Source organism: Geotrypetes seraphini, chromosome 17 (genome assembly GCF_902459505.1).
Source record: "Geotrypetes seraphini chromosome 17, aGeoSer1.1, whole genome shotgun sequence".
NCBI lineage: Eukaryota > Metazoa > Chordata > Amphibia > Gymnophiona > Dermophiidae > Geotrypetes > Geotrypetes seraphini.
In genome coordinates, this window is record NC_047100.1 from 47,478,050 (window position 1) to 47,493,948 (window position 15,899).

The 15,899-nt window shown below is 47.0% G+C and overlaps 1 protein-coding gene across 8 annotated transcripts in view; it reads right to left on the minus strand.

The window, feature by feature from the left end:
• UBA7 (ubiquitin like modifier activating enzyme 7) overlaps window positions 1–15,506 on the minus strand; it is a 271,137-nt gene extending 255,631 nt beyond the window's left edge. For 2 of the 8 annotated variants that reach the window (XM_033926352.1, XM_033926347.1), the window contains exons 1-3: window positions 14,724–15,104; window positions 12,640–12,699; window positions 5,711–5,879 (exon numbers count right to left, since the gene is read on the minus strand). In XM_033926352.1, coding sequence (XP_033782243.1) covers window positions 5,711–5,879; window positions 12,640–12,699; window positions 14,724–14,890 — 396 coding nt within the window. In that variant the 5' untranslated portion in view covers window positions 14,891–15,104. Of the gene's footprint in view, window positions 1–5,710; window positions 5,880–12,639; window positions 12,700–14,373; window positions 14,689–14,723; window positions 15,108–15,140; window positions 15,307–15,384 lie in introns of those variants that run through there. The other 6 variants (XM_033926353.1, XM_033926354.1, XM_033926348.1 and 3 more) reach the window with 5 other exon arrangements.
• Between the last annotated feature and the right edge of the window lie 393 nt (window positions 15,507–15,899).

The window sequence follows — 15,899 nt, forward strand, 5'->3', positions numbered from 1 at the left end:
AAAACAGGTTACGTAACACCGACTGGCCAAACCGGCCGTCGCTTCTGGACAAAGTGTCCAGACAATAGTGGGAGGTGAACGTATGAACCGAAGACCAAGCGGCAGATTTACATATGTCCTCCACAGGAGTAGACCGGAGGAAAGCAACAGAAGCTGCCATAGCCCGGACCTTATGCCCCGTGACTCGACCATGGAGCGTGAGACCAGCCTGAGCGTAGCAAAAAGAAATACAAGCAGCCAACCAGTTGGACAAGGTGCGCTTGGAAACAGGATGTCCCAACCGATTAGGATCAAAGGACAAAAACAATTGAGGATCCTTCCGATGAGACTTGGTACGTTGGAGATAAAAGGCCAACGCCCTCTTACAGTCAAGCGTGTGAAGCGCCGCCTCACCAGGATGAGAGTGGGGCTTCGGTTAGAACACCGGAAGAACAATGGACTGATTGATGTGGAAATCAGACACAACCTTAGGCAAAAATTTAGGATGGGTGCGAAGAACCACCTTGTCATGATGAAACACAGTAAAAGGTGGATCCGCAACCAAAGCCTGCAGCTCACTAATCCGACGAGCGGACGTGAGCGCAAGCAAAAAGACTATCTTCCAAGTGAGAAATTTAAGATGAGATTTGTCGATAGGCTCAAAAGGAGGCTTCATCAGTTGAGCTAAGACCACATTAAGATCCCAAACTACAGGAGGAGGTTTCAGAGGAGGATGAACATTCACGAGACCCCTCATGAAACGAGTTACCAGAGGATGAAGAGAAAGAGACCGACCCTCGAGATGCCGATGGAACGCCGCAATGGCACTAAGATGCACCCGAATGGAAGTTGTCTTCAGCCCAGACTTAGACAGATGCAACAAATATTCCAGCACCGAAGACACTGGAACCGAACTCGGGTCCAGATGGTTCGAGGAACACCAGGATGAAAATCTGGTCCACTTCTGGGAATAACAAAGCCTAGACGAGACCTTGCGCGAGGCTTCCAAAACCTCCCTCACAGACTGAGAAACAGGAACCGAAGTCAAGGGGAAAGGAACCAAGCGGTCAGATGTAAAGACTGAAGATTGGGATGTAACAGCGAACCCCGACTCTGAGACAGCAGAGAGGGAAAAACAGGCAGAAGCAGAGGCTCCCTGACACTGAGTTGAAGGAGCAGGGAGAACCAGTGCTGCCGCGGCCAACGAGGCGCAATGAGAATCATAGTGGCTCTGGTCGATTTGAGATGTACCAACGTTCTCAAGATCAGAGGAAAAGGAGGGAACGCATAAAGGAACCTCCCCCCCCAGTCGAGAAGGAAGGCATCGGCCTCGAGACGGTCCCGGGAGTACATCCGAGAACAATAGAGGGGCAGTTTGCGAGTCTCCGGGGAGGCAAACAGATCCACCTGAGGAGTTCCCCAGCGGTCGAAGACCTCGCGCAGAACCCGGGAGTTCAGCGACCACTCGTGCGGCTGGAGAAGACGACTGAGTTTGTCTGCCAGACAGTTCCTCTCTCCCTGAATGTAAACCGCACGTAGGAAGATGTTCTGGGCGACCGCCCATTCCCAAAGGCGCAGGGCTTCCCGGCACAGGGACCAAGAGCCTGTTCCCCCCTGCTTGTTCACATAATACATCGCCACCTGGTTGTCCGTCCGCACGAGGACAACTTGATCGTGTAGCAAGTGGCAGAACGCTCGAGCCGCCAGAAAAATGGCACGAAGCTCCAACACATTGATGTGACAAAGACGGTCCTCTGCCGACCATAGACCCTGAGTCCGCAGACCGTCAAGATGAGCCCCCCACGCTTACTCCGAGGAGTCCGTGGTCAGGACCTTGCGATGCGGAGGAACGAGAAAGAGCAAACCCCCGGAAATATTGGAAGAGTTGGTCCACCAACGGAGCGAGCGTCTCAAAGAAGGAGTCACCATTATCGGACAAGAGACTGGGTCGCGATCCTGACGCCACTGCGAGGCCAAGGTCCACTGAGGAAGCCTCAGATGCAAGCGGGCGAACGGAGTAATGTGGACCGTCGATGCCATGTGGCCCAGAAGAATCATCATGCGCTGAGCCGATACTATAGGCAACAGCGAAACCTGGTGACTCAATCGAAGCAGGGCCTCCAACCGAGGGGGGGGGAGGAACGAACGGAGGCGAATCGTGTCTAGCACGGCTCCGATAAACTGAAGGGATTGAGTCGGGCACAATTGAGACTTGGGAAAGTTCACTTCGAACCCCAGACGTTGAAGGAAGATGATAGTCTGTTGGGTCGCTGAAATAACCCCCTCCCTGGTCGATGCCTTGATCAGCCAATCGTCCAGGTAGGGAAAGACCTGTAGCCCCCGAGATCTCAGGGCTGCAGCGACTACCACCATACACTTCGTGAAGACTCGAGGGGACGAAGCCAGTCCGAAGGGGAGGACCCAATATTGAAGGTGCAACTCCCCAACCTGAAACCGTAGGAACTTGCGGAAGGCGGGATGCACCGGAACATGAGTATATGCTTCCTTCAAGTCCAGGGAGCACATCCAGTCCCCTTCCTCCAAAAGAGGGTATAAAACCGGAAGCAACAACATACGGAACTTCTCCCGGACCAGGAACTTGTTGAGCTTCCGGAGGTCCAAAATGGGGGCGTAAGTCCCCGGTCTTCTTTGGAACCAAAAAGTAATGGGAGTAAAACCCCCGCCCCCGCTGGTCGGGGGTACCCGCTCCACCGCCCGAAGGCTCAACAAGGCCCTGGCTTCCGCGAGGAGTAGAGGAAGCTGGGCTCGATTGCACGGAGAAGCCCCCGGCGGATGTTCCGGTGGCGTGGCTAAGAAATTTAGCGAGTAGCCCTCGGACATGATCCGAAGCACCCAAGCATCTGAGGTGATCCCGGTCCAGGCCGCATGAAAGGCCCGCAGCCGACCCCCGATGGGAAGGGGGTCCGGCGAGAGTGCAGAGGGGGCCCGCCCCCATCCGCACATCACGTCAAAAAGACGGCACCGGCTTGGACTCCCCCTGCGCCTGAGGTTTAGGTTGGCTCGCTCTACCCTGTTGCTGGGGGCGCCGGGGCGGAGGCCTCGAGAATGCCGGTGTGGACTTTTGCGGGTATCACCGCGGGGGAGGTCTGAATGGCTTCTGCGGCGGGGCCTGAGGTTTAGGACAGACCAAGGAGGCGATGGAGCGCTCATGTTCCGACAGTCGTTTGGTCGCCGCCTCCAGGGACTTGTCGAATAATTCCGATCCAACACACGGTAGATTGGCCAGACGCTCCTGCAAGTTCGGGTCCATATCAACCGTACGGAGCCATGCCAGCCGGCGCATCGCCACTGCAAAGGCGGAGACCCTCGAGGCCAGTTCAAATGCGTCGTAAACTACATGGAACAAGTACAGACGCAATTGGGACAAGGTGGCCATGAAAGTAGCAAAACCCTCCTTATGGGAAACTGGCATGACCCCATAATAGCGGGGCAAGTCTTTCACCATGTGTCGAAGATAGGAGGAAAATGTAAAGGCATAATTGAGGACTCTAGTAGCCATCAATGAATTGGAATAGAGGCGGCGACCAAACTTGTCCAGGGTCCGCCCTTCCCGTCCGGGAGGGACGGCCGCCGAGACCTTTGAGGGCTGTGATTTCTTCAGCGCCGACTCAACGAGCAGCAACTGGTGAGACAGTTGTGCTTTCTCGAAGCCCTTACATGGGATGGTCCGGTACTTGGACTCCATCTTAGACGGCACCGCTGTGACTGTAAGAGGGGAGTCCAAATTTCTCAGGAAGGTCTGGTGTAGGACCTTATTGAGAGGCAGATGAGGAGTTTCCCTCGGGGGAGAGGGCAAGTCCTGCTCCTCCAAAAACTCCTTCGTATACTGAGAACCTGCGAGTAAGTCCAGGTCCAAAGCACGTCCCATATCCTGCACGAATTTTGAAAAGGAAGAGGGCTTGGAAGGCGGGGAAGGAGTTTGTGAAACCCGTGCCGCCAAGAAAGAGGGGGAGGCCTCGCGGGAATAACGAGGCTCCCTACCAGACCCCGATCCCCAGGAGGCCACACTCAGCGACCTGGAGGGGGTCGGGGATCGCCTATGCCCCGAGGAGCCCTTGGGGGAAGTCCCCGGGGTACGAGGCACCGAGGCACGCCCCCTCCGTCTCGGCAAGGAGTCTCTCGAACCCCTTCCCTCGGAGGACCGAAAAAGCCTCGGATTGTCGAGGCGGAGCTCCGAGACACGCAATGTCTCACCCCCGGTCGGCGAGGAGCGACCGCGTCTCCGAGGAGAACCCTGAGAACGCTTGGGCTTCCTCGGCCGGCGCCTCGCCCGAGGCCGACCCGAGGGCGAGGAGCCCCGGGAGGACCTCGACGAAGATGAAGAGATCCTCCTAACCCGACGCACCTTGTCCCGAGGCCGCACGCTTCTCAGGTTGGTCGACCGAGACCGAGGTCGAGGGCAAGGTCGGGGTCGAGGCCGGGAGCACCCCGGGGGCCGAAGCCGAGGGCACCGAGACCGAGGCCGCCGACGCCGGGGCAGCCGAGGTCGACACCGGGGCAGCCGAGGCCGAAGCCTGCTGCAGGTGCGAGAGGGCCCCGGACAGCTCCGAGGCAATCAGTGCTCGGAGCAGGTCCTGGAAGACCGGAACCCCCATCATGGCGGGTAGGTCCGGGGCCGTCGGGTGCTCCCTGGAGGGCGACCTCGGTCTCGAGTATTCCCTCGGGGCACCCGACTTCGGCACTCGGGGCGGGGCCGAGGACAACCCACCCGCCATCGAGGAGCCCGAGGATGGCTTCTTCGCAGACCCTGGAGTCGAGGACGGAAGCGAGGACTTACCCTGGGCAGGCTTCGTCGAGGTAGCAGGCTTGGACGAAGTCGAAGCGTGCGGCGAGGTCGAGGGACCCGAGGCCAAGGTCAAGGCCGGGGATGAAGCTGAGGCCGACGTCGAGGCCTTCCCCGCCGCGGGGTCCACAGCGAAGAGCTCCGCCATTCGGGCATGGCGGCGGCGGAGCGCTCTAGACTGAAAAGTCGAGCACCTATCACAAGTGTCTGTAGGGTGCTCAGGACCAAGACAAATCAAGCACCACCGGTGTGGATCGGTAATCGAGAGCAACCGATCACACCGGGAGCACTTTTTAAAGCCCGTCAAGGGACGGGACATGAAACCAAAAAAAGGCCGGGAACGAACGAGGTCCCACGGCCGCGGCTACCGGGAGCCCCCGGAGCCGAACGAAACAAAATGTTTTTTGGTTTTTTTTTGACGAAAAAACAACCGACAACTAATAAAAACAACAAAACAAGCACAGCGACCGAGCGAATACACTCCGCCGCGGTGTCAGAAGGCAAATTGCTAAGAGCACGATTTCCACAGGGCTTCTGGCTCCGCGGAAAAAACTGAACTGAGGACCACGAGGTGGGGATGCGCCCTCTAGTGGGCAAGAAGGCATGCACATGCGTGGTGCAGTGTAGCAAACTTGAAACTTCAATCAAGTTTGCTTGAAAAGCTGTCCGCGCTGGGGCTCCGTAGATGACGTCACCCACATGTGAGAATATCATGCCTGCTTGTCCTGGGATAAAGAACTTTTCATTTGACCATGCCAACCCCCTTTAAATTCCTCCTTGAGATAATCTACTTTCCTGTTAGCAGCCCAATGTTCCCAGGGGCAAATCAGCAATAATTTGAGAGTTCCACGTGAGAGATTTCAATGCTATTTCTTTAGCACAAATAAAACTATCAAAAATTTCAGAAGAGTCCTTCTTTGCCCCTACCTGTGAGGAGAGATCACACCAGTGCACACTGCCCATATCATGAATTGTCACCGATTTGACCCCAGACAAGATGATATTCTTGGCGATCTCAACCCCTAGTCCCTTCATGCCAGAGATAAAAACATCAGAGGAGACCATCTTTCGCATTGCCTCATGACCAAGAACATACCTGTAGAGAGAAACAAAAAGACTGAAGTTCCCAGGATTCCTTAGTACCAGGCAAGACTGCAGTCTCAAAACTTGAACGCCGTCGCTAAACTGTTTACCGATGTTTAGCCTCAACGCATTTTAGCGGCGGATTATCAAAACGGATTATCTCCGTCTTTAGCGAGGTTTCTAGCAGTCTCCGATAATGACATGCAAATGGGCTCTTCAACATTTAAATGAGCCCTCCGGTGGATTCTTAAAAATTGCTGAGCCATTTTCTAAAAGTGGCATCGGCTTTTAGCTACAAAAATAAGCGACTGGTCCAGGGGTGCTGGTACTGTGATGGCACCAGGGCTGTGGAGTCGAGGAGTTGGAGACAATTTTGAGAACCTGGAGTCGAAGTCATGGGTACCAGAAACTGAGGAGTCAGAGTTGAAGGATTTATCTACCGACTCCACAGACCTGGACAGCACTGTTTTAAACCCCGGCACGGCAGTCTCAGAGACTGTTATAAAGCCGTGTTGTGATGCAGCGGGAGAGATGCTCATTCGCTCCCCTTACTTCACAACACTCCTCCCAGCAGCAGCGGCGGCAAACCCCCCCCCCCCCTCCTTTGCAGCGGGAGAAAACATTATAGGGCACATTATCAGAGAACAAGGTTAGGTTCTTTTTCTTGTATAGCTCCACTATGGTGGCGTGACCTTTCAGGTTTATTACAGATATGCTCTTCTCAGAGTAATTTTAAAAATTATTACAGACACATCTGAGCAAGAATTCTGTTTTTGATGGAGGCTATTAGATTCTACAGTATAATGCTGTTGAAGAGATGATTTTATGGTATTTTGTTATTACATGTGTTTTTGTCATTGGATTATGTATATATTTTATTTATATTTATTTATTTAACAATTTATATATGGCATAAAACTATCTGGTCGCCCTTTAGTCACCAAACATATAATACAAACAAAGACAAACAAATTTCCCATCCACCCCCTCCCCCAAGGAAAAATAATGCAATATCAAAAAACAAACATTATCAAATCATCATTTCTACAAATAAGATGCAGAAGAGCACTGAATATTGCATTCGAGGTAGAAATATTCTTAACACTAAGGGCCTCGTCTATCAAACTGCACTAGCAGGTTTTAGCACAGAGAGCCATTCTGAATGGCCCACGCTGCTCCTAACGCTCATAGGAACTCTATGAGCGTCGGGAGCAGCGCAGGCCATTCAGCGCGGCTTACCACGCTAAAAACTGCTAGGGCAGTTTGATAGAAGAGGCCCTAAATCTTGAAACTAAACAAACTACTGAAACATTAGCATAGGAAGGCATTGACAAAAAGCTGCGTTTTTAACATTTTCATAAAATTGATCTTTCCCCGCATAGAATTGCAGAATGCCAGGCAGGGCATTCCAAAGTTTCACACCGCCTATAGACATCATGTTAAGCTCCAATCCTGACATGCACAATAAACATCTGGCCCTCCATACTCAATTTCATTACATTTTCAGATCTCAAATTTCTTCTAGGTTGGTAAATTTCAAACATCCCTTGGAGAGACATGGTACAGTATCTGATGAATAATTGCAAGAATCTTAAAATGCACTCTTTGCTGCAAAGGCAACCAATGCAACCGTTTCAATACAGGAGATATATGAGCACCCCTTGGAAGCCCCATAATCAATCGAATTAGTTTAACATCTGCAATGCCTGCAATTTCCTTTTAGCAACTCCCAAGTAAAGAGAATTGCAGTAGTCTACTCTGTTCAAGATTAAAGCTGTATGTATTGTAATCCACATAGGTATATGTGGCATATAAATTTTAAAATAAAGAAATAAGTCTTCATGTATCCCAGCCTCCCTCTGTAGCCTACTGGCTTGAATGTCTGACTGATGGGCTCCGGGGCAAAGAGGGAGCTGCTGTAAACCAAGGATTGAGCCACTTACTGCCAATGGGGAAGGGAAGAGCAAGAGATAGATACTGAGTGAAGAATGAGTCGCATAACTTTATTGGCATGAACATTTCATATACTGTATGTTGTCTTAGCAGTAGCATTAGAAGAGGAACAGAGAAGCTAGGAAATGGATTAAGGAGCTTGAAAGGGGTTACTGGCTGGGAGACAAAATGTAGCCGTGAAGAACTGGAGGTGGCAGAAAGGAGCTGTATGGGAAACATGCTGGGTGATGGTGACATGCACTGAGAGAGGACTAGGAAGGGCTTAGTGAACTTAAAGGGGTTATTGCCTTTGAGAGAGAATTCTGCTGTGAAAGGTTGCAAGAAACAGATAGGAGATATAAGGGGGGGGATGAGCTGGGTTTGGGGATCATGTGTTGGGAGAGGAGCTGTGGGGAGAGGAAAAGAGACATCTAGGAAGAGGTGAAGGGAATTGAACACATTACTGATTGGGGGAGAGAAGATTACTTTAAAGAGCTGGAAGCTCAAAGGCAGTGGTTCTCAACCCTGTCCTGGGGACCCCCCAGCCAGTCGTGCAGAAGCAGAGAAATTTTCCCTTCAACAAGCATATATGAATATGAAATCACCCCAATTGCACTATCACTAGTCCTTTGGCATTTAAACCGCTAAGACCTACTTTTGGGTTCCTTGAAACAGAATCTCGAAACATGGTCCATGTTGGGACCTTATGAACATCTTTTAAGAGATAAGTGGGAATTATTTCCTTCCTCCACAATTTGAAAGGTATCGAGTAAAACCACAACTAAAATAAACTTAGGCCTGTGTAAAGAAACGTAGTTACTGCTATGGCGACCAATTATGTTTCTTTACACAGGCCTAAGTTTATTTTAGTTGTGGTTTTATTCGAACCTTTCAAATTAGGGACCCCTGAAGAAGAAATGTTAACCGAAACACGGACCGTGTCGGGTCCCCTGCTTTGTAAAAAGGTGGCAACACTAACCGCAACGTATAATTGTTTCAATAAACTTAGACTGCATCTTCAACTTTTGTCTACAGTCACAAGTGACCCACAAAGCAAATAACGTATACAACAAAAATGACCCAGCATGGGCAGTGTTTCAGCAAAATAAAAATGCCTTCCTCAGGGGTCATATAGGGTCCTTAGCTCCCTTGGAGTCTTGTGAGCTGTTCTGCTTGTTTGTATACTCTTTACTGCTTGGATTTTTTTGTGACTTTAATGTTTTTATATTTAAGACAGACAAGGACCCTATAAGACCCCTGAGGAAGTTATTTTTATTTTGCCGAAACACGGCCTGTGTTGGGTCATTTTTATTGTACATTCACACATGCACCCCCCCTAAAGAGAGAGCTTTGACTCCATGAGGACTCTTGAAAGCTGTGTTTTTCTGCATATTACATTCTATGGAGAAAACTGCTATATTTAAGAACTGTTAGATTTAAACATTTTCACTGAAACATTATTGATTTACTTGATTCCAAACTTGCACTAGGCACTTTACTATTTATTGATTGTTATATATGAAAGACACTTTGATATTTAAAAGGTTCATGGGGAGACTGAAGGTGATGTTTGTGGGTATAATCTTGTAGGGTGTTTCTTGCGCTCAAGGTGAACTCCTTTGGAACTTTTTCTCTCAGGAAGTTCCATTCTACAAATTTAATTTTTAATCATATTTGAATAGAGTGAGTGCTGGTGCACAGTTGGAATACAAGGAACTGAAGCAGGTCTGTGTGAATGTACTATATTTGAAATTGACCCCTTCATATTTATATAGAACTTCAGGCTTTTGGATTTTTTCATATTTTTTTTAGTACAATAGTTTTTATTGAGTTTTAAAACATACCTAAAATAAAATACATCAGCCATTTGCCCAAATGGGAACGCAGTATTGAAATATAAACACAACGGCCGATGAACGATTAAAAAAAGAAGAGAACAATAGGCATGAGCGAATATTACACTTCAGTTAGGTATACAATAATCAGTATTATAAGTTACAGCTACAAAGCAGTAATTGACAGTAGCCGTTACCAGACATACATGTTACAATATACAATCTCATATAGGCATTGTACGTTTGTGCAAATGGGTATATAGAGAGGAGGACAACTAGAGAGGGACTAATCCGTCAAGCAAAAGAGCCCACATTTTCTCAAACCTTTTGAATAAGTTTTTCCTCTCAGCTGCTATACATTCATAACGTACATATAGACATACAGTATTCCACCATTCTGTATAAGTGGCACAAGAGAAATCTTTCCAGTTAGACACGATTACCCTTATGGCTATCAGCATTAGTAATTGTTTCAGGCTTAACAATTCATTTGGTAAGAAGAGCTGAGGGTCAATTTTACTGATAATAAGTAACTGGTAGGGAAAAGGTACAGAAATATCTGCCATTGACCTTATAAAAGACCAAACTTTTTCCCAATAATCACGTAATAGAGGGCAGTCATACAACATATGTTTTAAAGATCCCGTTGTGAGTTTACAAGACCAACACAAATCAACAGCCTTCGATTTATTCAGTTTTGAGAGCTTAAGGGGCATCCAATATGCTCTGTATAGAAGAAAATAAAAGGATTGATAAAGAGCTGCCGAACTTGTAATCTTGAATATTATGGACCATACCAGTTGCCACTTCTCAGGAGTTATAGCCCTATGAAATTCCTCCTGTGGAGGGCAGTATGGTTTAAGTGACTGAAATGTTGTGTACCAGTTAGAAGCCTCCTTTTTTTTGTAGGGAAATTTTTGGGATAAAACTAGTAAGGCAGGCACATCTTTGGAAAGTGCAGGAAAATTGGGATCATCGCGAAAAGCGTGTTTCAGTTGTACCCATTGAAAAAAACCAGAAAGGGGTAATTAAAAAGTGGAACAGAGCTGCTCAAAGGGAATCCACCCATTACCATCAAAGAGTTCACCAATATGCCAAATGCCCAGTGATTTCCAAAGTTTCCAATTGATAACACAATTTTGTATTTTGATATTAGACCATAGAGGAGGATTTTTTCATTTTTATTGTATACATTTTTTGGTTTCTATCCTATGGGTTACTTGTGACTATATACACCCTTGTGGATTGTTTTTAAGTTATTTGGACACTTATTAACACTACAAACTGGTACATTTGATCTTCTATTCCACAATCTTTTGGTCGTTTTGCTGCTTCATTTCCTTTGTGGAACCTGTTAGTGCTATTTGGATTTTGTTGTTTTTGTCTTCTAGATTGTTTTAGCAGTCACATATTTGACTTTTTGGTTTTATACCACTAAAGGCCTCTTCTACAAAGCCGCAGTAGCAAGGTTGCTGCGGCAAATGCGCCAAAGCCCATTCAATTCCTATGGGCTTCAGTGGATTTATGGCGGCAGCATTGCTGCTGCGGCTTTGTAAAAACCTTGTTTTTTTTCCAAGACTTAACCAGGTGTTGTTGCCATTGGATGTGAAGTCTAACTGCCAAGTGGATTCCAGGTAGCAGAGGATGGTCCAGGGGGGCCCTATCTTTTTTGAAAAATATTTTTATTGGAGCGACAAGAAATACACATTGCTACAAAGACAACAATCTAGACACAATCTCGGTGGAAAGAATTTCTGACATACCACCAAAGAGTGATTTCATTAGGGGCAGTTTTCCAATTAAGATTTCCTTGTAAGTGTTCTGTTTCTTACCAAGGAAACAAATACATTTTTTTTCGAACCTGCCCAATTGGGGTTTTTTCTAGAGAGTAAAGGGGTAACTACCATGGATCAGATTGAACCAGTAAAAATGTGGACTTGAAATAAATAGGAAGGATGTTTATTGCTCGTATTTGCTTTGATATTATATTAGTATCTATCCCCCTTATTCCCCAAGGGGGGTTTCTTTTGAAACTTTTCTCCCCTTCAGGTGGACTATGTTAGATTATATTTTTCTTCTTTAAATTCTGTTCAAATTGTATTGGACTGATTGATGTCTGTATTTCAGTATTTCCTTCACTGTGGTGTATGTTATAAATTGATAAATAAAATAAAAATAAATAAAATACTACAGATACATATATACAAAAAAAAAATTAGTAAAATCACAAATTCATGCTCTAACCAAATATAAAAAGGTTAAAATCTTAAATAATAAGACCAATTGTAAGAGTCAATAAATATCAATTTAAGAATACATTCAAGATAATGAAGGGAATAGACTTAGTAGATAAAGGCAGGTTGTTCACCCTCTCCAAGGTAGAGAGAACGAAAGGGCACTTTCTAAAGTTAAAAGGGGATAGATTCCATACAAACGTAAGGAAGTTCTTCTTCACCCAGAGAGTGGTAGAAAACTGGAACGCTCTCCAGAGGCTGTTATAGGGGAAAACACCATCCAGGGATTCAAGACACAATTGGACAAGTTCCTGCTGGACCAGAACGTACGTAGGTAAGGCTAGTCTCAGTTAGGGCACTGGTCTTTGACCTAAGGGCTGCCACGGGAGCGGACTGCAGGGTACGATGGACCACTGGTCTGACCCAGCAGCGGCAATTCTTCTGTTTTTATATTGTAACAGACTTAAAACTAAAGATTGACATGGACGTACATTGAAACCACAGCTGTAGATATAGACTCACTCCAACAAAACCAATTAAAAAGGGAGAATAGGTAGCAACGTGGATTACTGTTAAGAAGATAAGAACATAACTCCTGCTATTTGAGCCCAGACCCCATTGAATATACATAGTACATGATTAACCTCCCCTCTTTTACTAAGGTGCGTTATGCTTTTTAGCGCCCGGTAAATATTAGCGCGTGCTAAACACATGCTAAAACGCTTAGTAAGAGAGGGTCTAAGTGCTGTCTAAGAAAGAGAATGTGACTTACAGCTGTCTAGAGTAGAGTCCCTCATCAATTTTCGCCTGACAGTCTGAGGTGGCCATCCTCCTGTTAACGCAAAACATAAAAAGATAAAAAGTGGAGTTAGCCTTCCTTATAAAACTTCTCCCTGCTATGAAAGTCCATCTTTGCAATCCCACTTAAGGGTCCTTTTACTAAGGCGTGGTAGCCGATTTAGCGCGCGCTAAATCGGCTACCACGCCCGGTTCAAGGCGGATTACATAAGAATTGTTATAATAATAATAAGAACATATTGTTAGGATATTAAGAAGTACTTAAGAAATAGTTTGAACATTTTCTAATTTGCTAAGGAGGAGTTGGTAATTGCAGGAGGAGTTCGGAACATGTTTGGTTTTATGCATTTTTTGAAGAGTAGGGTTTATGTTTCTTTGTAGTTCGTAGGTTTTGTAGTCTGTGGTCGAAGTCAGCAGATTGGTGAGTTGTCGGTCCAGTTTCGCTGCTCTGATGGCCAGTAGGTTATCATACATTTTTCTTCTTTTGACATTTTTGGTTGGCGGGTGTGTGAATATTGTGTGGGTTCTCCTGTGTCTGGTTGAGGTGGATTGAGTTAGTCGATTGTTCCAGTAGGTAGGGCTGTCTCCGTTTATAGGTTTGGAAAGAATTTGAAGTGTACTTCTGGCTTGTATTGGGAGCCAATGTGAGTCGTGGTATGCTTCTGTGATGTGGTCGTATTTTTTCAGTGAATAGATAAGTCTTAGGACTGTGTTTTGTATTGTTTGAAGTTTGCTTATGTCCTTCAAACATTTAAAGGGCACAGTTACAAAGAAATGAATCCAATCAGGCCATTTTCAAAAGAGATCTTACAACATTTTTATTCACCGACAAGTACTCTTGGTATTTTTTTTTTTTTAACCCCTCCCTCTTATATTATAGACAATGCAATGTTTATTAGTCGGTGCACCTAGACCAGCAGTCTCAAACTCAAACTCTTTGCAGGGCCTCATTTTGGATTTGTAGGTACAGTGCTCCCCCGGTCATTCGTGGTCGACGATTCGCAGTCCCAGTCATTCGTGGTATTTTCCAACTGCGAATGACCGGGCAGGAGAGAGCAGCCGGAGCGCCGGTGAGTGAAGGAAATCACTCGCGGTATGCTCTGACCGCCTCTTCCTGCACTAAAGTAGGGCCTCACCAATCAGGAGCTGCTTTGACGTCGGGTGGCGAAAGTTGGTCGGCCCGGCGCTTCAGCGGCCTCTTTACGGGGAAGGGAAGTAGGTTGGGCACCCCTGCTCTAGGTAGCTGAGCCGCACTCAAGTGGCTAAAGAGCCGCATGTGGCTCGCGAGCTACGGTTTGCCGACCACTGGCTTAGAACAAGCTTTCAAAACTCAGTCCTTGGGGCACACCAAGTTCCATCCGGTTTTCCGGATATGCTGTGCCCCAAGGACTGGGTTTAGAAAGCTTGGTCTACTCTAAGCCATTTACATAGTCATCAATAAAATATGCCTGAGATAGATTTGCATACAAAGGAGGAAGTGAATTGAAGAAAGCTTAGGATAAGTACACAGGATCTCTAAGAAACAGGAAAGGCTAGTAAATGGTATGGATGGGTAGATTAGACAGACTGAATGGTCTTTATTTGCCTTCATTTTTCCCTGTTTCTCTCATGGTACACCAGTGCTTTTAACTGAGATTTTCATGAAGTTACATGACACTAACTTTAAGAAAATAACCGATATACATCTTCCTCAATGAAAAGGACATACCTTATTTGCTGACAAAGAGGACACACTTTTTCCCCCTCGAAATAAACTTAAAATATGGGATGCGTCTTATGCGCTGGTAATCAAAAGCGGCAAAACTTTTGGCCCGAGGTACATGCCACTAAGGTGCGCTGATTAGCATGCGCTAAAAACTAATGCATCCAGGGACTAGCACGCTGATCGGTTAGCGCACCTTAGTAAAAGAGGGCCTTAGTCTCAGCATAGGGAGGGAGAAGCACTTATCAGAGCTAAAGTGTCACGGAAGTCTGCCAGAGCCATGATCTATGCCGAGACGAAAAGCAGCAAAACTTTATTATTTCACAAGTTACTAAAATAGCTTAGACGTGCCCAACCTGTGGCCCGAGGGCGATGCAGTGTTTGCGCGGCCCCAGAAACATTTTTTTTTTTCGGCCAATGCGGCCCAGGGAAGGTTGGACACCCCTGGCTTAGTGGTTAGGGCAGTAGTCTTGGGCCCTGCTGATCTGGGTTCAAGACCGGCTTGAACCGAGGGAGAATCCATTTTCCTGCTGCAGCTCTGGGGTAAAACCTAGACCTCCCTTGGCTGAAGAGTTTCCTGGTCAGAAACGGCAGCAGTTGCTGCGGAGCTAAAACGCGGCTCAGCAGCGCTGTCAAATGAAAGCTTTTTAAGGCGCTGCGGTTGAGATCCGCCTTTTACCCCATCAGGAAGTGGTGCAGCTGAAATCATTCAATGGAAAGGAAATCCAATGCGCCTAAAACCAGCTCCCCAAATGGGCCTTTGCTTTACATACCTAGCTAGGCGCGCATTTTTCTAAAATATTGTATGTGCCTACGCAGTAACTCAATCCCCCCTCTTGCCAAACTATACTCCCGGAACAGCTACGCGTTGAAGTCGGTGCTCAAGTCTGTGCAATATTCGAAAAGCCCCTTTTCGCCGGTACACGTGGATGAAAAGCTGTCTACACTTTAAGCCCTCACCAATACTTTAACAGCTAACAAGGGAGGGGGGGGGGAATCTGTAGTGCTTGCACTGACCTAAAATCCGCCCTCCGTCTCTGCCTCCGGCTCCTCCTAATCAGCCTTTCACAGCAGGACGTACAAAATAGACGTCCTACATATCCTACGCGACCTACGGCCAGCCCCGCCCTGCAACTCCTTCGCTTTCGCTTTCGTTTTTCTGCAGCAGCGCCTTCCTGGTTTTGCTTTCCGAAAGTCACCCCAGGATTTAAGCAAGACAATGACAGCAGGCTGATTATTCGTTTACATAGAATGTGTACAAGCGATCCTGGCTTTCTCCTTTAAAAATTGTTTCATTTCTATAATGCATTTACACCTGACTTTAAGCAAACCCCAGCAAAACATTTGTGGTAGCCACGGTATTTGCCTGCCACTACCCTTCCCCCCCCCCCCCATACACACACACACACACACACACACACTCTCTCTCTCTCACCCTTCCAGTATCTATCTTATCATTCCCTCTGTAATTCCCTCCCCCCTGACCAGTGTCTTGATGCACCTTCTTATCCAGTTGGTACCTTCACTAGATT